Source organism: Oryctolagus cuniculus, chromosome 7 (genome assembly GCF_051225735.1).
Source record: "Oryctolagus cuniculus isolate XC-2025 breed Fujian yellow rabbit chromosome 7, ASM5122573v1, whole genome shotgun sequence".
Taxonomy (NCBI): Eukaryota; Metazoa; Chordata; class Mammalia; order Lagomorpha; family Leporidae; genus Oryctolagus; species Oryctolagus cuniculus.
The window spans coordinates 73728995-73755692 of record NC_142873.1 but is presented as its reverse complement, the minus strand read 5'-3'; the positions used below and the strand labels follow the sequence as shown (position 1 = coordinate 73755692).

Sequence of the window (26698 nt, the reverse complement as noted above, 5' to 3'; positions counted from 1 at the left end):
GAAATGCCTCCAGGGCAACCAAAAATAATTCAGAAAATTATTTTGAAGGTTTCTTGAAGGTATTGTATTGTTGTACTTCCAAAAACAAAAATAGAAATTGTAGACAATATCTTATAGATTGATTTAGACAACACACATAGAGCACCTAAATATTTTATTCAAAGGGCTGTGGCCTTGTATTGTTTGAAAAAAAAAAAGAAAAAGAAAATGAGAAGATATTTGCTTTCAATTAAAATGATACGCTCAATGTAGGAACATTTTTTACAATTGTCTATTTTAAAGTTTTCTAAAGAATGAAATAATTGCTGGTTTCAGTTTTAAAGGATAAAGGAACTTTCCTAGACTTCCTTTTTTGTAAATGAATGTTCTGTATTTATCCAATTTATATTGTTTATGAATTTCTGGATTTACCTATATAATTAAAGTACCTTATTTATATCTTTATTAACAATTAGATTTAGGTCTTTAATCATATGGCTAATTCCCCGCACTTTTTTCTCTGAAATTTAGGAGATTTGGCACACTCATATTCTAAGAACGTTGTCCACTTAATCATTCACGTTAATATATATTTTTAACCAGAACTAAGTTATATATAAATTATAGCCTCTAATCACTGTCTTCTAATTTCTCCAGTGAACAATCAGGAAAAGTTCTGTTATTATATTTTTAAATTTTAATACATAAACATTGCATGGAAAAGTGTCAAGGACTGCTGACAGCAAGAAGAATAACAATTCACAGTTGAAATATAGCAGGGAAACAGTTTAGAGCAGGGAATAATACAATAATATGTGTGAGTTCCAATCCTGGCTTCTTTTCTGACAAGATATTGACCTTGAATAGGTTTAATCATTTTAGCCTTTATATTTAAAAGCTGTGAAATACAGATAATGATACCCACTACACAAGGTCATTGTAAGAAAAATAAAGTACAATGTATAATAGATACTAAACAAATAGTCACTATTATTATAGTGATTGACAAGTAAATATACAAGGTTATTCTGTAAGGAGGATAAAAATCAGAGTACTTCTTTCAGGAGTTTTCTCCAATTATTATAGTAAACACTGTGCTCTGCTCTATGACTATTTTAGCATTCATTGGTTACAGTAAGTCTAATCTTCCACTGTGTCAAAGAATATACTTTGCTATAATTATTTCAAAAGGATAATTATCAAATCTAGTCATCACTGTAAGCTCTTTAAGAGAAAAAAATGGCTGATGGATTGATATGGTTGATTTCTTTATTTTCCTAGTACAGACTATTTATCCAAATACATGTATGCACATAGACACATAAACACAGCATGCAAAAGCATACAGTAGTTCAATAAATAATTTAGGAAACTATTGTTTGGCTATAATCATACTTTTAGTCACATAGTCTTTCTTTGAGTACATTGTCAAAATTATCCTTGATACTCAGTGATTTTTTTTCATTACAACTATTTAATTGGTACAAAATAATTATGTACATTTATGAGGTACAGTGTGATATTTGAATGCATGTATATATGATAATCAAGTCACACCAATCAGCATTTCCATCCCCTCAAACATATCATTTCTTTGTGGTGATATATTAAAAATCTTCTCTTCTAGCCACTTGAAATACACAGTCAATTTATAGATAGAGGTTATAAACCATATTCACCCTACTATGCTATAAAACATTAGAACTTTTTCTTCCTTTCTAACTCTATGTTGGCACCTATTATCCAATCTCTCTAACATCTCCTCTGTTTGTTAACTAATATTCTACTTTCTACTTCTATGAAATCAACTTCTTCAGTTTCCAATTATGAGTAAAAACATGAGGTATTTTTTTTCTGTGTTTGGCTTATTTCACTTAACCTAATGTCCTCTAGGTTCTTTTTTTTTTTTTTTTTTTTTTTTTTTTTGGACAGGCAGAGTTAGACAGTGAGAGAGAGAGAGACAGAGAGAAGGTCTTCCTTTCCGTTGGTTCACCCCCAAATGACTGCCTTGGCTGGCGCGCGCTGCGCCGATCCGAAGCCAGGAGCCAGGTGCTTCCTCCTGGTCTCCCATGCGGGTGCCTGGGCCATCCTCCACCGCACTCCCAGGCCACAGCAGAGAGCTGGACTGGAAGAGGAGCAACTGGGACAGAATCCAGTGTCCCAACCGGGACTAGAACCCGGTGTGCTGGCGCTGCAGGCGGAGGATTAGCCTAGGGAGCCGCAGCGCTGGCCTAGATTCATCCATTTTATGGCAAATGACAGGATTTCATTTTCTTTGTGGCTTAACAGATATTCAAGTGGTAGAAAAAAAGCTCAGAAATGCCTGAATTCTACTAACATCATAGTATTATTAACAAAATGATACCACATTGGATAACTTACCAGTACAGAAGACTAAGTTTAATACTACAAAATGATGACCCTTAAGGGGGGAAAATATTGACAAATTAGAAAATGTTTTTCTGCACCTTAATATCAGATCTGATGTGATCACTTCTATAGTTATGCAAACACTTCCTATCACATTACATACCTCAAATTAAAATTCGAAGTCAGGTATTATCATATGTAGCCCCAGTACAGCTACACATCTTTTACCTCATTATTTGTTATATATTCTCTATGTTCAGGGCCTCCCCTAGCCCAGACTATGCCTTTTGATGAAATAAACTGAAACTCTGCCCAAGTGCAAGGCTTATGGAACAAGCATAGAGCACCTCTGTGAAAATTCAAGGAATGCTACTCATTCCTCTGAGTAGAAGCAGTCCAACAAAAGCTTCCATTATTGGGAGGGTAGAGCTTGGTCTGAATTTCAGCAAGCTGGTTCCCATGTCTGGGTACCCCTTCTACAGAGAGCAGCCTAAACATTTTTCAACATTCAGCCATTCTAGTCACTCAGTGTTATAATTTTTCTTATCCACTTTATTTGTAACTTGGTTTTTGCAAAGCCTTTGCTGATTCCATGTCCTGATACACACAGCTAGACAGAATCAGTCATTATCTCTTCCATGCTTCCTCTATGCTTTAAATTATTTTGTTAATTGTACTGTGTTAGACTTATTTACCAGACTGTCCCTCACTAGGGGTTCTTAATGCCAAGTTTCCTGTTTTAATTCATCACCTTGTAATTACTGCATCAAGGAAAGATAGCACTATTTTTACTGAATGAATAAAAGAATGAAGGACTCAATCATGGATGATTTTATGGATAGATAAATGAATGTCCATGGGTGAAATAATGAGTGGCTTAATAGAATGTTTTTATAATTATCTGAAATATCCTACTTCAAACTTTATCTGTTAAGATCCTAAATTTCAAGCTTATATTCAAGTCTCCTTATTATAATTTTATGATCTCATTTTAATAATCCAAAGGGAATGACAACAACACAAACAATATTTATAAAGCAGGCTCTGTACTAAGACATTTTTATAAATCATCTCCTGTAATCTTCCCCACAACCCGATCTATTATTTATTGCTAAGATGATCACGTGCTGAGTGATAAAGTAACTTGCCCAAGGTCATACAGTTTGAAAGTGTTGGAACTAGGTCTGAAATCTGCCCTTTAATTCAGAGCCCAATTTACAACCACCATATTATACCTCTCTTGATTTATTCATTTTGGTAACCCTCCTAATGTCAAGTGTTGGGCCCAACAGCTGGTCCTCAATAAGTGGTAATTGAACAAATTAACTAATGGGATATAAGTGATACTCTCTTCAGAGAACTGTGGGAATTACTGAAATCCCAACATGAATGTCTTTAAATAATCTGATTTATCTGAAAAAGTTTTTTTTATAAAGAAATTCTAAATACTAAATTGCAATGATTGTGTACATTAAATCGTACTATAATATGTTTATTAAATCACCTTTAAAAATATACTACCTAGTGTTTAACTTTCTCCCAAAGAAACGACTGTGAAATATAAAGCAAAGGTTTACAAATCCTTAATTCACAAATACACTTTACATGTTACAGAATTTTTTTAATAAATGCTACATTTTTAAGAAAACACTAGTTTCAATTCTAAGGAAATTATCACATAATGGGCCCATTCTTTTTCCTTTTTTTAAATGATTTTATTTATTTGAAAGGCAGAGTCACTGAGAGGGGAGACACACCCACACATACACAAAATGACAGAGGAACCAAGGGAGAGAGAGATCTTCCATCCATTGGTTCAATCCCCAATGGCTACAAGGGCCAGGGTTGGGCCAGGCTGAAGCCAGGAGCCAGGAAGTCCATGTGGGTCTCCTAAATGGATGAGAGGAACTCAAGTCATCATCTTTTGCTTCCAAGGCACATTAGTTGGAAGCTGGATAAGAAGCAGAGTAGTCTCAAAATGACACTATGTTACAAGATGCCATCATGACGAGCAGCAACTTTTTTTTTTTTAAGATTTATTTCTTTTTTATTTGAAAGGTAGAACTAGAGGGAGAAACAGAGATAGAGATCTTCTATCTGCTAGTTTACTCTCCAAATGGCCACAATAACTGGGGAAGGGCCAGACTGAAACCAGGAGCCAGGCACTTCATCTCAGTCCCCGACATGGGTCAAAGGACCCAAGCACCTTGGCCATCCTCTGCTTTTTTTCCAGGAGTATTAGTATGGAATTGGATCAGAAGTGGAGCAGCTAGGACTCAGGCTAGTGCCCATACGTAATTTTGGCAATGCTGGCATTCCAGCTGCTCCACTTCCTATGCAGCTCCCTGCTAATGCACCTGGAAAATGCAGTGGAAGATGGCCCACATCTTTAGGCCCCTGCACCAACATAGGAGACAGGATGAAGCTCATGGCTCCTGGTTTTGGCCACAGTTGTTGTAGCCATTTGAGGAGTGAAACAGTGGATGAAAGATCAATCTCTCTCTCTCTCTCTCTCTCTTTGTGTGTGTGTCTCCATCCCCTTTCTTTGTATCTTTGCCTTTAAAGTAAATAAAATGAATCTTCTTTTAGAAAAAGAAAAAGAAACACATAAGGAAGAGGATGAGAAGGCAAAACTGGAAGGGCAAGTGGGATTCAACCCAAGGAAATGGGTGGAATATGGAGAAAATGATGATTCAGCAGAAATCTTGGTGCATTGGTCACAAATTGGTGTCACAAGCTAAGGAGATTAAGATTTAGCTTAAGCATAAAGAGGAGCCACAAGAGTTTTAAATAAAGAAATTAGGAGCCAACTTGTATTCTAGAAAGATGGCTGTGCTCAGGGTTGGGCATAGAATGCAACAGGGGAGAAATTAGAGGCAATTTCAAGGAAGGTGATAGAGATGAGAACTAAGTTAATGACAGTGTGGAGAGAGAAAATCCCACTTTGTCTATGAGTTTCTTTTTCGCCTTTCCACTGCTTAGCACTTTGCCTTCCACACCCTGGCAGAAAGCTAGAAGCGTTGATTTTATTTGACAGAGATTTTTACCTACCTTCCATCTCTTCTTCATTTTAAAATGTAATTCAACACTTAGTTTGACAAGTCTGAAATCCTTAAGCCAAATTCAAAAATCTTACTGGGCATGAATTTTTTATTTCATATTCCAGACACTGTCATTCCTAGCGATATGTGTTTTTTAAACACATGCATGTTTTTCTTCATCATAAAGGTCTGTTTCTCTCTTCATGAGTAAGTGAAACTAAGTAAAATAATTTCTAATGTTTTTTTTTTTTTCCTTCAGGACACATTTATCAGATTCAGGGAAGTTAAAAGACAACAAGGAATTTGAAAGAAAAGCACTATCAAGAATCCTTTAGGAGAGGTCATTAGCAATGAAGACGCCATTTGGGACAGCAAGTCCAGTATGGGAGCACCTGGGTTCCACAGTTGAATCTGACTCCAGAATCCAGCTTCCTGTGAATGCAGACCCTGGGAGGCAATAATGATGACTCAAGTAATCGGGGTCCTGCTAGCAACATGCAAGCCATGGACTGATTTATGGCTCCTGCCTTCAGTCCCCACTAGGGCTGTTATAGGCACCTGGGGTGTGGACCAGTGGATGGAAGGGTTCTCGCTCTCTCCCTTTCAATCAGAGGAAAATATTTTTTATACAGGCATCCTTTAGAATGGTAATTGTGAAACATTACAAAATTAAGCTATAAAATATATTTAAACTTTTTTGTATTTTAATTTAAAACCTGTAAGTGGATTTAAATGTTTAGGGAGAAAAAGCAAGCCTTTCTCCACTGACCATGTTCAATTTTATCTTTTCAAATCTCTCTAGCATCTCTGCCGTCCCACCATTTTCACTTCTGCAAACCGAATTCACACATTCACTGGGTTTCATCTGACCTAACACAAGAGTCTATTCTCCTGTACCTGTTAACTGCATTTTCCTGACAAGTAGCTCTTCCTGAGACTGAATCCTTTCCAATTTTTTTTCCACAAAAATTCCTTGTGAATATATATCAGTAATGCTACAGTTTCCTTTGCTTGTATGTTTGTTTTAATGCTGCTACTCAGTAAAACATGCATTAGCCATAGGGGTGGGCATCTGGTCTAGTGGCTAAGATGACATTTGATGCCCACATGCCATAACATAGTGCCTGGGTTCAACTCAGGCCTCCACACCTGATTTCACCTTCTTTCTAATGTGCATCCTGGAATGCAGATGGTGAAGAATCAAGTAGTTGTATGCCTGCCACACACGTGGGAGATTTGGATTGAGCTCCCCACCTGTGACTTTGGCCTAGCCTAAGCCCAGTTGTGTGTATTTCAACTCTGAAACAGAAGAGTGCTGATCTCTGTATGCCTGTCACTATTTATCTTTCAAATAAAAATAAATACATAATGAAAAATAGCCATTGGCCTAATATTGATTCCCAACTTGATTTTGAAAATTGCATCAGTCTTAAAGTGTGAAGACTGCTGATTTAGTGTGTTTGAACCTGAGAGTCAGAAATGTTAAATACTGGATGTGGAATGGTATTGGAATGTTTGGTTTAAAAGCAGTGCATGTGAAAGACATCCACATGACCGTAGTTGGCAAAGTAGGTTAGATGTGCATGTGAGATGTCCACCAGACACCTGGATTATGGAAGGAATTAAGGAAGTACCAAAAAGGAGGCAACTATTGGGAACTATGAGAATGCTATGAAAATGAGAGTGAAGTCAGGAAGCAGAAACACAGAATAGAAAGTTTGGGGACAGAAAGAGCACAAAAGCTAAAACAGGAGACTGTCCCCTCCCCACTGTGTGGAGACACATAGACACAGGACTGTTTCCTTCAGTCACTGCAGGGACTGGAGCTGAAACCCCTCACCAACTTCCCTGCTTTGATTTCCAGGTTTCTGTTAAGATTAAAATACTGGAGTGCTCATCTGGCTCAGCAGTTAAGAGAGTTTAACACACCCACATCCCATATACAAGTTTTCATGATTGAATACTGGCTCCACTCCCAATTCCAGTTCTCACTAATGTTGACCCTGGGAGGCAGACAGTGATGGCTCAGCTGGTTGAGTCCATGCCACTGACATGGGAAACGTGAACTGAATTCCCAGCTCTCAGCCTCAGCCAACCTTTGCCCTTGTGGAAAGCGAGCCAGTGGATGTGTGCAGCCTCTCTCTCGTTCTCTCTCTTAAAAAAAAAAAAAAAAAAAAAAAGTAGAAAGAAAAAGGTAAGAAAGATTTCCTATCATTTTTTCCTTGATTACCTAGCCTATTCACTTCCTATTTATAACCGATTTTTAGAGTTTTTTTTTTTTTTTATTTCTTTATTTGAAAGGCAGGGTGACACAGAGAGAGGGAGAGACACTGATCAAGGAAGTGAGTTTTCATCTGCTGGCTCCTTACTCAAATGGCCACAACAGCCAAGTCTGCCCCAGGTGGAAGCCAGGAGCTAGAGCTCCATCTGGGTCTCCCACATTGATGGCAGGAGCCCAAGCTTTTGGGCCATCTTCATTTTCTTCCCAGGTGCATTTGCTACATCTGAAGAATGTACAGGGAGCTACTTCTGAAACAGAATAGCCGGGACTTAGACCAGTACTTCAATACAGGATGCTGGCATAGCAAGCAACAACTTAACCTGCTGTGCCACAACGCTGGGCCCTAGAGGGATTTTCTTTTCTTGTTTTTGGTTTTAATTTTAAATTTGGCATCTCTCTAACTGATTCTTACATCGCAACTTTGTCTTTATACAAAACCCATAGGTGGCTTACATTCCTTTTTAGAGTCCTCCATTTCTGTGACACAACATCCTGGCCCAAATCCAACAGCTCAAATCTCACTACTCAGAGTTCCAGGGATGAGATGGAAATAGGTAAGCCAATCAAACACAGAAATATGATGTGATCAGTAGCAAGCCCAGGCCCTACCTAATAGATAAACAACTCCACATGGACTACAAAAAAGAACAGAATGACAATTAGAATAAATGGTCACAGAAAAGAGGACGAAATTCAATGGAACATTAAAGACAAAGTGAGCTTTGTTAGCACATTGGGATAAATATGGAAAATCAAGAGAAGGAAGGTAGGAAAGGATACTGTGAGTAAAGAGTCTTTTCTGAATTAGAAAGAGAAAATAAGAATTTTAATAGCAAGAGGAAACTTTTCCAGAAATATTTTATGTAAATGAGGTGACTTTAACTACATTTAATTAAATTTTAGAGTAAGACAAAAACAGAGCATTTAGTCAAAAAGTAGGACTACCAAGTGTAATATATGGCTTCTTTCCCCAAGACTGCACAGTCACTGCATATGCAAGAGTATGTTTGATTTCATATTTTATCATTTTTACCTTTTGAATTTTATCAAAAAACTAAACATCAAAAAATTATAATTAAATTCATGAAATATTTGTTTACACTTAGGTACACAAAATTTCAGAAATGTATGAGACCTTATTTGATCCAAATATATGCACCAAATAGTTTTGGACTGTGTAAGATCATGAATATAAAATGTATCTCCTATCAGACATCATAAATACACAATCTGATTTTATAAATACATTGCTCTGTGTATTTAAGCTACTGATAAATACCTTGAAGGCTGCAGAAATAAATGACTTCATGGCATTCCACTGGTAGAAATGCATAATGAATTCACAACCAATAAAAGAATCCTCATATCCAGTCCACATTTTCAAAATTTTATCTAAGTAAATATGCATGTGGTATATTTATTATACATCTTTGGAAAAGCACTAATATATGAGTATCAAAAATAAACACTTATTCACTGGGAAAAATTAACCGGAATTGATGGAAAATGCCTACCTGTATGTATCTGTGAATGTACCAGGAAGCTTGCTTTCCATCATTCACTGATTCCACTGTAGTATTAGCCACACCGACAATATCACCACCTGCAAACACCCATGGTTCACTGGTTTGCATAGTTTCTGGATCTACTTCTGGGAGATCCCATCTGTTAAATTTTATAGGACTCAAGGCTTCTTTCACTGGGAAAAAAAAATTAAAAGACAATAGGCAATGACTAATCTGTGTACACATAATAATTTGAAAATCAAGAAAAATTAACAATTATTTTTCTAGGGATTCAAGCAACTGTTTATTTATTTATTTATTGACAGGCAGAGTTAGACAGTGAGAGAGAGACAGAGAGAAAGGTCTTCATTTTTCCATTGGTTCACCCACCAAGTGGCCGCTACACTGGCGCGCTATGGCTGGCGTGTTGCGGCTGGCGCGCTGCGCCAGTCCAAAGCCAGAAGCCAGGTGCTTCTTCCTGGTCTCCCATGCAGGTGCAGGGCCCAAGGACCTGGGCCATTCTCCACTGCACTCCCGGGCCACAGTAGAGAGCTGGACTGGAAGAGAAGCAACCGGGACAGAATCCAGCGCCCTGACTGGGACTAGAACCTGGGGTTCCGGCACCGCAGGTGGAAGATTAGCCTAGTGAGCTGTGGCGCCAGCCCAAGCAACTGCTTTTAACAAACCATAAAAACTGAAAGTTAGCAGAATATTGAAGTTAACATATTCAATATATACTGACTTAACTTAATTGAAATACACCTCATAGGAATAAACACCACAGATTTGGCAATGTATCAGACCTGGTATTTATATCTAAGAAGTACTAGAGCTATGAAACAGGAAAGTACAGCCACTTAAATGCATATAAAATGCATTTTCTAAAACTTTATTTATCTATGTTCGTTATTTTCACAACTCTGTAATAATTCATATGATTACAAACTTGTTCCCATGCGTCACAGGCATAAGTTATATCATGGATTTGGGTGAATGACCCAACTTGTCATTCCACAGGACTTCTTAAAACAAAATGAGACCGGCCGCGGCAACCATTGGAGGGTGAGCCAATGGCAAAAGGAAGTCCTTTCTCTCTGTCTCTCTCTCTCTCTCTCACTGTCCACTCTGCCTGTCAAATACAAAATAAAAAAAAAAAAATGAGACAGTTATCTGCATTTTAACCAAATTGATTACACTTAGTGTTAAACAATTTAATGGACTCAGTAATACAGTCACATTTAGCCAGTAATTTCTGCTTTGCTTGTTTTGCAAAAACCAACAAATGCAAATATTATGATGAGTTTCTTGTGGAACTTGCTCTGCATAATATTTTTACAGTTATTTGCTAAATATGCCATGCAACAATGAATCTAAAAGTGCCATGGAACAGGGAAGAGCTTGAGTTCCTTTGAGAAAAATATCTAAAGAACATTTTGACTAGTTTCATAAAACTGAGATTTGGAAGAACTTTAAGAATTTAACTGAGAAAAACTGTTGTACAAGAGATGAAATAAAGGAATGTGGGTAGTAATACCACACAAGATGGATCAAACTGAACCTGTGTTTAAGATAAAATATTCTCTCCAGGTACTCACATCACACTTTTTAAGAACAGCATTTCTGAAGCTGGCACTGTGGCATAGCGTGTAAAGCCACTGCCTGCAGTGTTAGCATCCTATATGAGTGCCAGTTCAAGTCCCGGCTACTCCACTTCTGATCCAGCTCACTGCTAATGCACCTGTGAAAGCAGTGGAGGATGTCCAAAGTCCTTGGGCCCCTGTAGCCATGTGGGAGACCTAGAGGAAGCTCCTGGCTCCTGGCTTCGGATTGACCCAGCTCTGGCCATTGCGGCCATTTGGGGAGTGAACCAGTAGATGGAAAATCAATCAATCTCAATATCTCTCTCTCTCTCTCTCTCTCTCTCTCTCTCTGAATCTGCCTCTCTGTAACTCTTTCAAATGAATAGTCTTTTTTTTTTTTTTTAAACAGGCAGAGTGGACAGTGAGAGAGAGAGACAGAGAGAAAGGTCTTCCTTTGCCTTGGTTCACCCTCCAATGGCTGTCACGGCTGGCATGTTGCGGCCGGTGCACCACGCTGATCCGATGGCAGGAGCCAGGTACTTCTCCTGATCTCCCATGGGATGCAGGGCCCAAGGACTTGGGCCATCCTCCACTGCACTCCCTGGCCACAGCAGAGAGCTGGACTGGAAGAGGGGCAACCGGGACAGAATCCGGCACCCCAACCGGGACTAGAACCTGGTGTGCCAGCGCCGCAAGGCGGAGGATTAGCCTAGTGAGCCTCAGCGCCGGCTCAAATGAATAGTCTTTAAAAAAAATCTCAGAATGGATTAAAGAACCTTTTATTCCAATTCCAAAGAGAAAATAACAGCTTAAACTGAAAGAAAAAAGCTTTGGAGATCCTGGAACAAAACAGTTACTTCTTAGATATATCAACAAATCAAGCGCAAAATAAAATAATCAAATGTAGAGGCTAGTGTTGTAGTGCATTGGGTTACGCCTCTGCTTGCGATGACTGCTTCTCATATCAGAGCACTGGTTTGAATCCTGGCTGTTCTGCTTCCTATGCTGGTACCTGCTGAGGTGTAGGGAAGGCAGCAGATGATAGCCCAGGTGCCCAGGCCCCTGTCACCAATGTAGGAGACCTACATGGAATTTCAGGCTCCTGACTTGAGACTGAACCAGCCCTGGCCATTGTGACCATTTGGAGAGTGAAACAGCAGATGGAAGATATCTGTCTCTCTCTCTGTAACTCTGCCTTTCAAAAAATTTACATTATTAAAAAAAGAATAATCAAATGTAAAAATATTTTGACACCTACCAACCAATCATTTCTTATCAAAAACAGAAAAAAACATAAGAATAAATCTTATATATATATTTGTTGCTTTCTACATAAAGGACATAGGAAGTATAGAAAAAATTGAAGGGATAATTGCTGTCTGTGTTTTTTCCACCTGGTAGGAGAACAGGAATGTGCCCATGCTGTTTACTTCTGTACAACAGAGCCCAGCAGGGTTCTTGGAGCAACAGAGATACTCAATTGCATCAATGGATGCATGAATGAGTGAATGGTTAGTTCCTTGCTATCATACTCGAGATTTTATTTTAAAAACTCTTCTGTTATTTGTATTTCTTATGCTATTTCACCTTTCATTGACAGTAAAATTAAATATTCATGTAATTATTTTCAATGCAGAATGGCATTTTGAGAAGATTTTTCTAATGTATTTAAAGGTCACATGAACAGAACCTTCATCATCATTGCCAGTTGCATAACAGATCATCACTACCATCTGTTGACAGTTGCTTGAGTTGCAAGGAAGTCAGCAATGACTATGGCTGATCAATTCAACCTGCCTGGATGATGACCACAGAAACCTATCATCATTAAATGCTGCATGTCGTGAGTTTTCTAAATAGAGGCACTTTTCTTATATATGAAATGAACTTCTTTGTCCAAAACTTTGATAAAACTTTGGCCCACACAGAAATCTGAAGTAAAGCTGATTTTTAAATGAGAAGGAATTAATTTTTTTTATTGACAGATCAAAGCCCTTTTATATATTCATCTCATTTTTACAGGAATATCCTTGAAAATTTAGTGAAATTTCACACCAAGCTTGAGCAACATAATGATTATGCCTTAGATACCTTCAATATCTCATAGCATCTACTGGAGTTAAAGCACAAATACTGTGAATTTAAAGAAGTTAAATCTGGGTCCCTCCCTTGCATGGTCCTCTTTCCAGGTCCTGTGTCTAATATAGAATTTGAAAATTTTTTCATTCCTAAAGGGAAAACCTCAAATTATATAATATTCAGGCCTCACAGGATTTAAAGCTATGCTTGAACACACTGTGTTGTACATGTAGGTGCCTGGTCAGTGCTAATTAATTAAATTTCCTTAAGAATGTGCTTTATGGTTTCATTGATGTAAAAATGTACATAGCAAGATTCACTTGAATATTAAAGTCCCATCACAAACTCAGTTAATAAGCAGTCAGGAATTACTAAAAGTTTAATAAATAATTTTGCATTTCTTAAAGTATTTAGTACCAACACCATAAGCTACCACTGGAACATTTACCTCTGAGTTCAAATATATTCTTTTACTGTATACTCACAGTAATATTGTATGCCCCTAAACATTTATATATAATCCTTTACACTTTTAAAAATCAAAATTTTCTCGATGTTTGAACTCGATATTTTGAACTCTTGAATCTAAATATCAAATATTTTATTTATTAATTGGAACTATCCAGCTAATTTCACTAAAATCAAGCAATTCGTTATTTGGTACTGTATTCCAAAATAGAAAAGGCTAATTTTTTTTCATATTAAAAATGACCTCAGTCTCCTGAAAATCTACTGAATTTCCATCTGTTCATTTCAAAGAACTTTCAACTGAGCAATTTCCTAGTTTCATTCCAGAAAAAGAACACACTGAAGTTACATAACTTAGTATGATACTATTGATGTCAATCAAAGTAGACATCATTGTATAAATTTTAGTATTAGTATTTAACTTGTCAATATGTGGAAAAGGATCATTGAACAGTATAACATGGACAACACAGATGAATATAACCAACGCTAGAAAAGGTCAGAAACGTTTTAATTGGTACCAGCTAGTTAACCCAAGAATGACTGTTTATCACGACTTTAACATCAATTGGTTAGCGTCCTTTCCTTGTAGGTACAGTAATCCCTATTTAAGCATATGGAATATATTTATGATATTCATTGAAACACTGTTGAATCTGATCATGGATCAAATTAACAACTTTCTGAATTTCAGTGGTGCTTGAAATTCTGCATTATTTTTTATTATCTAACCATAGTTTTTAAAGATTAAAAGTATTTAACTGGGAACTCAAATCAATGACTCAATGAAAAAAAAAAATCCATGTACATTTTGTCCACAATTTGTGAGAAAGGAGTTCACTTCTTTAGTTGCTTCTTGTGAGGAAGACTTTCATCATCTTCATCACCATAACCATCCTTCTATGAACTGTTTATAGCTCTCTTACACATTTGCTATTACATTTAACTTGGAATCCAGTGAAAGCAAACCTCAGACACATCCTCATTTTCGACTTTAACCAATTTGGAAGAAGTAAAAGCATAAGTGGATGAAAAATGCATATTTACATTCACAAACCAAATAACTGCTCACCATTTTCTATGAAGTGTAAAATGAATATTAATAGGAGGACTGTAGGTTTTTGTTTCTGTTTTATAAAATAAGGTGGGAGGAGGTAGAATATTTCATATATTTTATTTATTTACTTATTTTATTTAATTATTATTCAGATATTCAGGCACAGTTTTCTCATAGAGTTCTGTGAGACCACTTCTTGATGGAGACTGCCACCATGTTCCAGTAGCCACAGAGCTGAGCAGAAAAAGAACTTGAAAAAGAATCCTAAAACCTGCTTATTCACAGTCTTTATTGCTGTGTGAAAGAGAAAGAAATCTGTTAAATGATATGCTGCCTGGAATTTTATGAAGTCTTTAAAAAGAACCAAAACATCCTTAATTCATACCAAACATTCAAGATTTATGTTAATTTTCTGCTTTAATTACTACTATGTTCAAAGGAGCTTATTTAAAAAACAAAGACACTCTGAGGTAGCTTTATAATAAGAACTGGTTTTGAAATAGGAACTTTTAGTCAATTTAATGTTATGCATGGAATGATTTTTTTATATAGACTTAATTGTATTGTGACACACAAGTTCTTCAATAAGCCACAGCTTAAAATTGCAGAAACCATCCCTCAGGGACACATCACTAGCAGATGCAGATTGCCAAGGTCAATTAAACTGATGTAGCTGCGCTGTCATATATGTAGAAGAGAAACCCACAAGCATATGACAAGTATATTTCTCAGTATTTATAAAAAGATGCCAAGAATGTTATATTTTAGTACATAAATATAAATTAATTTCCACGAACAATAAAACAGTGGAACAGAAATTATAATGAAGAAGGATTATTAGTATTCTTTGGAGAGTTTGATGCGATACAAAACAAAGGAGGGAATAAAAAACTTTCAAAATTTCTAATAAAGTGATGTCTTGAAAGCACAAATGAATTCATCTATGTGCTTAATTGTACCTAACCTATTACCTGGTAGAACCAAAGCACAATGAGACAAAAATGCGAGCTGAGACAATAATCTCAGTAATTCAGAGATGAAAGCAAAATCTTAGCAAGATCAAACAAATTCTAATTACAGGGCCAGGATATCAGAGGTCTGTTTAAATAGAACAACTTGAGGTAAGGGACAGCATTGGAGAATGCCTTCCACTAAGAATATGAAGACTGGATGGCACCTGCTATGTGTTCACATCTCCCCTCAGCCTCTCAGTATTTTAAACAATAAACTATCTCCCAAGCACAATGGAGACCACAATGAAGAGTCACCATTTTCCTTCTGTAAACTCCTAAAAAGGTAACCTTGATTCTGCACTTTCCTGTTCCTCCATGACCTCAAATATTATCTCTCATCCTCTAAAGTATTTCCTGTTGCTCATTTTCTACTCTCCTTTCCTGTTTTGAAAAGTCTTATTTAGACATGATTGTCTTTTCTCATGACCATTCTTATTTCACCCTTTTACCCAACCTTTTATGAGTAACTCACTTTACCCACTTTTCTGAATACCTAATTTTTCCTTTTAGTTTGTCCTTCTGACAAAAATATGGCCTTCATGAACACTAAATTCCATGACCTCAGTCACTTTCTTTTGCCTTCTGCAGCATCCAACAGTTGAATCACAGTTCCTTTGATCTCCCTTTCTGATGGGCAAATACTATGCTATCCAGACTTTCCTTATTGTTAATCTGTCCCTTTTGGGCTCCAGCTCCTCCCCATCTCTTCCATTAATTAGCTTCAAATTACTAAATCCAAAGATCACTGTGCTTTAGGGCAGAAACAGGGTGAGGTGAGGAAGGCACCTAAAGAACAAAATATACAGAGGTCCTTACTATCAGGGACATAACAAGGGCAAGACTGTATGCTAACCTTGGTTATTATCACAGCATTCCTTGAATTATCACAGCATTCAAGAGGTGCTCACTTCCTCCTCATGAGTCTTTTGGTACAGCATTACCAACACCATACTTTTTGCTTTCCCAACTGTTACCATGATCGTTTTTAAGTCTTCATTGTCCTATTCTGTCCTATTCAAATGACCTAAAAACGTAGCTTAAAAATCTTCAAAATTTGGGCTGGCACTGTGATTAGCAGGTAAAACCGTCACCTGGAGTGCTAGTATCCTATAGGGTGCTGCTGGTTCAAGCCTTAGCTGCTCCACTTGTGATCCAGCTCTCTGCTATGGCCTGGGAAAGCAGCAGATGGCCCAAGTCCTTAGGCCTCTGCACCCGCATGGGAGACCCGGAAGACACTCCTGGCTCCTGGCTTTGGATTGGCGCAGCTCCGGCCATTGCAGCCATCTGGGGTGTGAACCAGCAGATGCAAGACTGACTCTCTCTCTCTCTCTCTCATTCTCACTCTCGCTCTTGCTCTCAAGCTCTTTCTGAGCCTCTGCCTCTCTGTAACTCTGCCTTTCAAATAAATAAATAAATCTCAAAAAAAAAAATCTTAAAAATCTTGGAGGTGTAGGTGTTTACAGCAAGAGTTAGGATGCCACTTGGGGAACCTGAGTTCTATATCAGAATTTTATTTTATTTTTATTTTTATCTTATTTTATTTTTATAGTTATTTAAAAGGCAGGAAGACAGACATAGAGAGGGAGAGATATCCCACCCACTAATTCATTCCTCCACTGCCCATATCAGCCAGGGCTGGATCAGGCCAAAGACAGGATCAAGGAAGTCAATCCAGGTCTCCAATGTGGATGGCAAGACCCCAATCACTTTAGCCACCACTGCTGCCTCCATGGGTACCCATTAGCAGAAAGCTAGAATCAGAAGCAGAGCCAGAACTTGAACACAGCAACTCCTAACCACTGCCAAATGGCCATCCCGTATCTTTGAATCATTTATTTCCAACTATCTCACACTCAGTCAGCTAACTAGTTCTCCTAACCCATCCAATGAAATGCTCTTATTTACTTCTTATATTTTATTCACATCTTCCTCAGCTCATGAAGAATGTTAAGAAAATCAATCAGCACTTATATACCCCTTATGCCTGACAAGCATAATGCTGGGTATTTTCATATCATATCTCATTTAGACCACAAAACAACTCTTGTGTGTGGATATCATTCTCAATTCAGCTAAAAGATGGCAGAGCCAGTATCTGAATCCAGTTATTTCTGACTCCAAAGCTCTTCTCACTACTGACACTTGGGAGGTTGGAAAGGCTGAACAGGCCAGCCATGGTCTCTTAAAGCATCATGATCCTGAGGACCACAGAGTAACAGAAACAAAGCAGCCAGGAGTTAGAGGAACTCCAAGAATACTAATCTTCACCAGCTTCACAGATTGAACATTTAGGTTGTCTTTTCCCGTTTTGTCAAGCTAACCACTGACGACTTTCTGTTTAACTGGCACTGTGTAACTTTCCTTCATGTCTTTGTTTTTCCTCTACTAGAGTTTGGGGAGCTTATCTAAGTCAGCCATTTCCCCAGCCTCTAGAACAATAACCAGCACATAAGAGGAACCTCCTAAATGTTTTTTGGTTGAAAAATCTAACAGTCCTTTCCATTTATTTAGTATGCATAGTATCATGTCTTGATTTCTTTGTGGGTCTTACTTCCATAATTAGAGAATTAGCTCATGGTGGAATGGAAACCTAAATATTTCCCCTACAGAAATTTTTAGGGTGACAAACACGCTGACCAAGGAAAAGTAGGTACATAGGTCATTGATTTTAAGTGATTTAACAATTTGATTCCACTACTGCTCTGCTTAGACAATATTTGTTGGGAAATGTTTGTAGAATTCCTCCATGCTCAGGGTAATCTTGCTCTTTCCTAGTTAAAAGATGGATGTCAATAATAGCCTGTAGCAACTCCTTTTGTTTTATTTGTAGTCCATTGGGGGTTTCATTTTCATTTCCTAAACTGACCAAAACTAATCAGTTCAGAATTAAAATCATCCAAGCACTTCACCTAGATTTGCTTACTGCTCTGTAATAATTCCATCTATTTCAGACTCTGAACTCCTAGAAGATTTGATTTTATTTTATCTGCAAGAGATCTCCTCAAGGAGGTCAGTGTTCTTGCAGTAAATGTATAGGGATTGTTTGCAATTCTCTGTTGGATTACCAAATGCTGCACTTTGATTTGCTTATTTAGATTCAATGATACCATCTACTTAAGACTGCAAGCTTCTTGAAGAAATAGATCATCCTTTAATCTGATTTGGACCATAATCATCATAATTCTATGCACATTTGGGTGCTTAATACTTCTTGGTAATTATGAGACATTGAAAAAATAGCAAGGCTACTGAAACACTTTATATGCACTTCTCAGTGAAAAAAATTTTTTAAACGTAGAATGATGCCATCAAGTGACATAAACAATTTCAGAAAGGAGTAATGAAAAATGTCTAATATAAAGTCCCCATTTGCTGCATTAAAAGCATAAACAAAAAAAAAAAAACACAGAAAGCCAGTAGTAAATTATACTACTTGCAAAAACAATATTATTAAAATATAAGTGAATACTGAAAAATATTTTAATTAACAAAATAAATCAAATGGAAAAGATTCCCTAAATAGAGCTTTAAAAGTAAGTCTATGTGTGTTTGACTGCCATGACTAATTATGTATCCATGTAATGTGTGTTCAATTTGGGCTTATTTAAATAGCAGAAATGCTCATTAGCTGCAGTATATCTGTGAAGCTTCAGTAAACAGTTTAATGGTTTTTATGTTTAACCAATTTCATAAGTTCCTGTAATTTTAGCTTTAGCAGCTCATTAATGTTATTTTTGATATCCATCTTACAGCTTTTTTTTTCCTTGTCAATCGTCAGTAGGCATACTTCAATGCAAACTTAAAACACACACTAGAATTGTGTTTAAACAATTTTAGTGCATAAATAAGGCACCATTCAAATATAGCTTCTTTACATAGAGCACCAGTCCATGGTCATGCAATCAAGATATATCCGTGGTAATGGGAAAGGGTATGTTCAATAGAATTCCTAATGATAATAATGGAAAAAATTATTGAGTGCTTTCATAAGTGTGAGGCTAGTTCTGGGATAGACACTGCATGCATTGTCTCTGGATCATCACAGAACAGGTATTATCTCAGTTTTATAGTGGAGGAAGGTGGGACTGAGATAAGTTACCCAGGGTACATCCTTAACATTTGATACTAATTACAAATCAGCTACATATGCACTGACTGTAATGCCTCAAGATCTCCAGGGGCATGTGGAGACACATACCTAGACATCCAGAGATTAGATGTAGTTGTAAGGATGGGTTTAGTTACAGAAAAAAAAAAAGGAACTACAGGTGAAAATAGAGCCAACCACATATTTTTAAAGTTGCAGCAAGCACAACCTGAATAAAGCCCACCAGAGAATGAAAATATCTCTGAGACACACAGACACACAAAGAGGTAATTTTAAGAAGTGTCAAATACAAGAGAAATATAAGGCAGGTAAGTGAACTTGCTCAACTGTGGGCCAAGGAGCAGCCAAAAGATGATATGTGCAGTTAAGTAGGGCAAACAGCAAAATGAAAGGAGTTAATCTGGCAGGGACACAAGGCAGTGCATATAGTCTGTTCTTTCTAGGAGTTTAAGAATGACTGTACAGGAAAAAAGTTAGGCACTAGCTTGCATTCACTTATCCAATTAGCAAATATTCTTTTGTCTACCATGTGCTGTAGTAAAATACAGAGAAGAGACCTGTCCTTGCAGATTGTACATTACAGCTGGCAGAAGACAGACAACATGATTGTGAAAATGGCTATGAAGAGGGTTACATAAAAGAAACTGTTACAAGATTGAGGGGAGGCAGTAAGAAGCAGATGAGATGCTTTAGGTCAGAGCAGGAAGGAATGGTCTGAGATGACATCAGGGCTAAAGCACAAAGCTCAGGAAAGACCCCAGAACATGGAGGTAACAGCATTCCAGGAAGAGGTACAATGGCAAGCTCCTTGAGAATGAGCTTGCCATACACACACACACACACACACATACAGGGAGGTTAGAGCACATGAGCATAAGGGAGACTGCAGGTGGGCTGAGGAAGTGAGGAAGCAAGATCAGAGAACAGCCAAGGGCCAGACAAAGGAGGGTTCTATGGGCTGTGGAAAGAATTCTGTTCTAAATAAAGTAGGAAACCACTGGAAATTACACCACTTTTCTGTTTATGAAGATAATTCTGGTGAGATTAGGAGAGAAGAAGCACGATGCCCAGCCTCTGGAGGCTCTCCGGAATCTAAGTGGGAGTGCCCCGCATCTGACCACTTCCTCAGCAGAGGGCGGGCTTGCAGGACTTCACAGCACACTGCAGAACTCCACTTCCACATGCTCTTGTCCACACCGTGTAGTTTATGTAGGGACATTTAAAATAGGCAGTCATTTAATTATTTTCTTCCAAACTTTTACTCTTCCTTTCATTCATCTATCTATCCATTCATTCAACAAATACTTACGGAGCTACAGACTGCTCTGGGTAATTTGGATTGAAATATAAATAAATTATCTGTGATTGTATTATTAATTAAGTTTAGAATATGTAAGATATTCAGAGGGAAACAGAAGAGCAGGAATCAAAAAGAAGATTGAGCTACATGTTCCCTATCTGTGTGAAGAGAATGTATTTAATATGAATGCCTTGTAGATTTGCAGTGCTCACTCATCAGAATAAAATTCAGATGTCTTAGCCTAACATTAGAAACATTTCTAGAATAACTATGATGTCTGTCCATCCTTACGCTAATATTTCTCTTCTATACCTTATAAACTACTCGTGTATTTATCCAGCCAGTTACCATAACTGGAGTGTACTATCTCTTGTATCTATTCTGTTAATTCCTTTCCAGTTGTCATCCATATTCCAAATGCCATTGCCTCCATAAAAGCTTTGATTCTTGCCACTGGAAGTCCTCTCTCTATGTTCACACTAGTACTTTGTACTAGAGTTACTTGCCACCAAACACAATTATATTTATTTAAAATGTTTTTCCTCTAATTGATTTTAAGCTTCCGTAGAAAGGGACAATGTATTCATATTTGTGAACCTTGGAGAACCTATCATAATTGTGCATATTTAAGATATACAGAATGAAACAATTGAATGTAAGATCCCACAAGTACACAGGAGTGAAAATTCAAAAGGTTTCAAAATTAAATTGAAGTATTTGGTTTTAATCCCACCATTGGAAAAATAATTTCTAAAAAAAAGTTTAAAGATTTATTTTATTGATTTGAAGAGCAGAGGGACAGGGAGAAAAGAGACAGGGAGAAATATACAACTTCCATCTGCTCGTTCACTCCCCAAAAGGCTGCAATGGTCGGGACTAGGCCAGGCCAAAGCCAGAAGCCAGGAGCCAAGAACTCTGTCCAGGTTTCCTGTATGACTGTCTATGGCACTGTTTTCCCTGCATTAGCAGGGAGCTGGATCAGAAGCAGAGCAGCAGGAACTGGAATCTGTGTTACAATTCAGGATGCTGGTCACAGGCCGATGCTTAACCCACCATGCCATGGTGCCAGCCCCTGGGGGAAAATAATTTTAGACTTAAATTTATGAGAAATGTAGGAATGGTGGTGGTGTAGCTGTTCACTTGCCCGCAATCTCGAAATACAAGGAAAAACACTGGCTCTTGTGAAACCAAATAAATTGTCATTCTACTTCACAAAGGGCTTGGGAAACCACTGGACGTTGACTGGACACAGGCTATATAGTATTCTTGACACCCTTTCATATATTTGTACAGAAAAAATGCTCATGCAAATAATTTAATATTATTTAATAATTTAAATTAAAAGCCTTTGAGACACATTAAAGAACTTCATAATTACAAAATAAGTTAAGTATGGCCATCACAGAAAAAAATGTTGGCATTAGATAGCATAAATCCATATACAGCTTAGAACTCCTAAATGGATGTTAAAGTTAATACTGGGGGCAGGAGGGGGCTGGTGCTGTGGTGTAGCAGGTTAAGCCACTACCTGCTGTGCCTGCATCCATATGGGTGAGGGTTCAAGTTCTGGCAGCTCCACTTCTGATCCAGCTCTCTGCTGTGGCCTGGGAAAGCAGTAGAAGATGGCCCATGTCCTTGGGCCCCTACCCCCTACCCCCTCATGGGAGACCCACAAGAAGCTCCTGGCTCCTAGCTCCAGATAGGCACAGCTCTGGCTGCTGCGACCAATTTAGGGGGTGAACCAGCAGATGGAAGACCTCCCTCTTTCTGCCTCTCCTTTTCTCTCTGTAACTCTTTCAAATAAATAAATCTTTAAAAAGATAAAAATAAAGTTAATACTGGTGTCTTCCTCCAGCAATGCCAGCATGTTATATTTTAACTGGAGAGCTTCCATATTTTGGAGGTAGGTATTAGATATGATCCAATGCATTTTTTTAATTTATACAAGAACAAATTTATATAGTTCAATTGTAATTTGACTGAAAACTATCTTAGAAATGCTTTTCATGTTGTCCTTTGAGCCAAAAACACAAATGCAAGGAAATAAACAATGATAATAATCTCAATCTGCCCTACAAAGCACACATTAAGAAAGTGAACACACAATCTATATCATCACTTTATAATTTAACCAAATTTCACATACTGATATTACACCTCTGGGTACCTTAGTGTAGTTTAGCATTTCCCAGGAACATAAGGCTTCAGAATAAACTTGGATTGTACTGTAAGTTAACTAGTATCTAAAAGATAAATATCATAGTCTATGGCCCATAAAGCTCAGGGCATCCATTACATGCAATATATGTTGAAAAGTATTGGCTATGTTTTATGATTTCTGTCCTTTGAAACAATTATGCTATTTTTCCATTTTCTACCTTCTTTCTCCAACAAAACTTGTTACATGCCACTGCTCTACTTCTTGTATGTAATCTTTGATTTGATGGAAAACTACTTTGATTTGATTTATCCACTGTCTCCCTGTAAGAATGCATATGATATCAACCACTAGTGAAACCTGGAAAATAAAGATAAGGAAATGCTCTGAACAGAACTATTCACAGGGGAAACAAACCTATTCCTATGCAGTTATTAGAGGAAAGTAAAATCATTACAGAAATATCATGTTGTGCTTCAAACGGATGTCTATGGCAGTTGTAAGTAATGTGATGTTGATTCCAAATCACTTTCAACACTGTTATCAGTTTGACCTCCCTCCTCATCACCTCCACCCTTTAAAATAATTCTAAAGAAACACTGTGCAAGGATTCCATTATTTTGGATGGTTATTCTGCAAGAAATGCTAGTATTTATGTTAGATTCCACACCATCCTCATTTTGCAGAATATTTTATAAAAGAAAAGCAAGACATTTTTCATTTGGAAAAAATCTATAATGAGGGTAATTTTAAGAAAATATACACACTTTTATAATTTCTACTGTTTTTTATCCCTGCTGTCATTTTTTTTTAAGATTTTATTTATTTGAGAGGAAGAGTTAAACAGAGAAGGAGATATAGAGAGGGAGATTGTCCATCCACTGGTTTACCCCCCAAATGGCTGTGATGGCCAGGGTTTGGTCAGGTCAAAGCCAGGAGTTTCTTCCAGGTCTCCCATGCATGCACAGGGGCCCAACCAGTTAGGCCATCTTCTACTGCTTTTCCATGCCACAGCAGAGAGCTGGATTGGAAGAGGAGCAGCTGGGACACAAACCAGCACCCATGTGGGATGCCAGTGCCACAGGTGGTGGCTTAGCCCACTATGCCACAGTGCCAGCCCAAGACTGCTCCTGAGAATGCTTTTTTGTCCCCAAAATGTAATTCAAAGCAAGGCAATGTGCAAGGAAGACTAAGAAGGACTCATTCTTATCAATGAACCAATCAATATAGTGATATATCAATATCATATGATTCAGACTTTAAAAAATGAAATGAGAGTATGAGGAATCATATAGTTTTAGTAAAAGAAAGAAGGTGCGGCACCATGGAATAAAACTGTCCCTTATGTCATTTCCTTCCTAAGATATTTATTATCAGAAATATAGTATGGGGCTAGGTGCTGTGGCGTAGCAGGTAAAGCCGCCACCTGCAGTGCCGGCATCTCGTATGGGCACCGGTCCAAGACCCAGCTACTCCAATTCCAATCCAGCTCTCTGCTAAGGCCTGGGAAAGCAGTAGCAGATGGCCCAAGTGATAGGGCACCTGTACCCACAAGGGAGACCCAGAAGAAGCTCCTGGATCCTGGCTTCGGATCAGTGCAGCTCTGGCCATTGTGGCCAACTGGGGAGTGAACCATCAGATGAAAGACCTCTCTCTCTTTTTCTCTGCCTCTCCTTCATCTCTCTGTGTAATTATGACTTTCATATAAATAAATTTTTTAAAAAAGAAATGTAGTAAAATCTAATCTTCATAATATGGTGAGATGATTCTGCATTTCCAGAATAACACCACATATATTTTCATTATACTTTAAAGAAATTATGATCTAAACTATAAGCCATAGTATCTTTCATTAATTAAATCAATGTATAGATAATAGTATAGGTAATGATATAGCAGGGGAAACAGGAAAATTTTATTAATGATTTTCAATGTCTGTTTCCAAACATTTTTCTATTTTTCTGGTTCTTGTTCTCTGTTTTAGTTGTTGAATGGATTAATCAATCTCAATATAACAAACACCATTTCTCTTAGAACTGCTTACCTGCTACAAGTTGTAAGTTTTATCAGCATCTTAAACATCTGATTATATCCCAAGCTAGACACACCACATTCAATCCTTTTATCAAACAGGTAAACAAATCCTGAATATTTCACTTAAGAAAATATTTTGATTCTGAGTTTTCTTCTATATTCCCACTTCCTCTACCTTAACCACTTAAATGACCAAAAAACTATTTTAACTGGCTTCATTGATAATGTCTGCCCTAATTCCAGAGCATCCTTTTAAATCTGACTGCCAATGGATAGCAGGGTGCCTATTCCACATTCCCAGTGCTTCCTTTCACTTGAAGAACCAATCATTGGTATAACACTCGTGGTGCCTCTATATTCTTGTTACTCCTCAAAAGGCCGAAATTAATAATTCTAATTAGTGAATCTGGAAGAAGAATTTAGGTCTAAGTCACCCTTGTTAAGCCTCTAACTTGGCGGATGCTCAATGGAGCACAGATTCTGTTTCTCCAGTTACATTGAAAATCCTCTTGGAGTGGCTTCTCATAAGGCAACTGACCTTGTCGAATCCTTTCTTATGATTGAGGGAGTAATTTCTTCTCATTCAGATATTCAATATTACAGAATACAACTGTCTACAGTATGAATGTCCCAAAGATGACTCCATGGTTTCTAACTCCAAATGATTTGAAGAATATTACAAATAGTTCAAAATCCATCTACCAGAATTACTTCCTTCAAGATAACGATCTTTCCTGCACCAGCTGCCTGGATGTCTATAAAATAAAATTCCAAATCCCTAGCTTAATATATAACCTTTGACTCCACAAACACTATATAGCCAAATTTCCTGCCATGTTATCCCTACCACTCCCTAGTTTCATATAATCTCTCACCATCTGTTCTAGCTAAATAGGCTAAAATAGGCCATTTTGTCAACCCACACATTTAAATTTGCTATTTATTTATTTATTTTTAAATAATCATTTGTTTATTTGAAATTCAGAGATACAGAGAGTTGGGAAGGGGAAAGAGAGAGAGAGAAAGAGAGGTCTTCTCTCCTCTGGGTCACTCCCTAAATACTGCAATGGCCAGGGCTCGGCCAGGCTGAAGCCAGGAGCCAGGAGCTCTCTCCAGGTCTCCCACAAGAGTAGCAGTAGTCCAAGCACTTGGGCCATCTTCCATGCTTTCCATGTTTTCCCAGGTGCATTAGCAGGGAGCTGGATCACAAGTGGAGCAGTCAAGAAATGAATTGGTACCCATATGGGAGGCCGGCATTGCAGGTGGTGGCTTAAGCTGCTATTCTACAATGCTGGCTCCTGCCAATATCTTTTTATATAATGGTCCCTCTTACAGAGAGACTCCTATTCAAATGCTGAAACCCAACACAAAAGTCATCTCAGATTAGCACAGTAAGTTGTCATTTATGTATTTACATGCCTGTTTTTCACATTAGCCTGTAGATCCCTACAGGAAAAGACTTTCTTTTAATCACATCTCTATTCCAAGTGCCTGGACTGTGCCTGGAAAATAGTTGTATATAAAGTAATGTACATCACATGTTGAACAATGAGAGTGAGCAGAAATCATAAAATAAAAAGTTCTATTTTGGAAAGAAACATAAAAATTCGAGGCCTTATTTTAAGAAGATGAGAACATACATGAAATAAGGAGAAGGCTGCAACTTTTTAAAGACAAATTTTTATTTTTAATAACTCATTAAAATGACTACTTAATCTAACAGTG

The 26698-nt window shown here is 37.5% G+C and overlaps 1 protein-coding gene across 4 annotated transcripts in view; it reads right to left on the bottom strand.

Annotated features, from left to right (window-relative positions):
- Positions 1-26698, bottom strand: part of DPYD (dihydropyrimidine dehydrogenase) — a 962066-nt gene that overhangs the window by 502027 nt on the left and 433341 nt on the right. For 3 of the 4 annotated variants that reach the window (XM_008264835.4, XM_089337036.1, XM_089337035.1), the window contains exon 12: positions 9186-9370. In XM_008264835.4, the coding sequence (XP_008263057.2) occupies positions 9186-9370 (185 nt within the window). Of the gene's footprint in view, positions 1-1873; positions 4240-9185; positions 9371-26698 lie in introns of those variants that run through there. The other variant, XM_089337037.1, reaches the window with a different exon arrangement.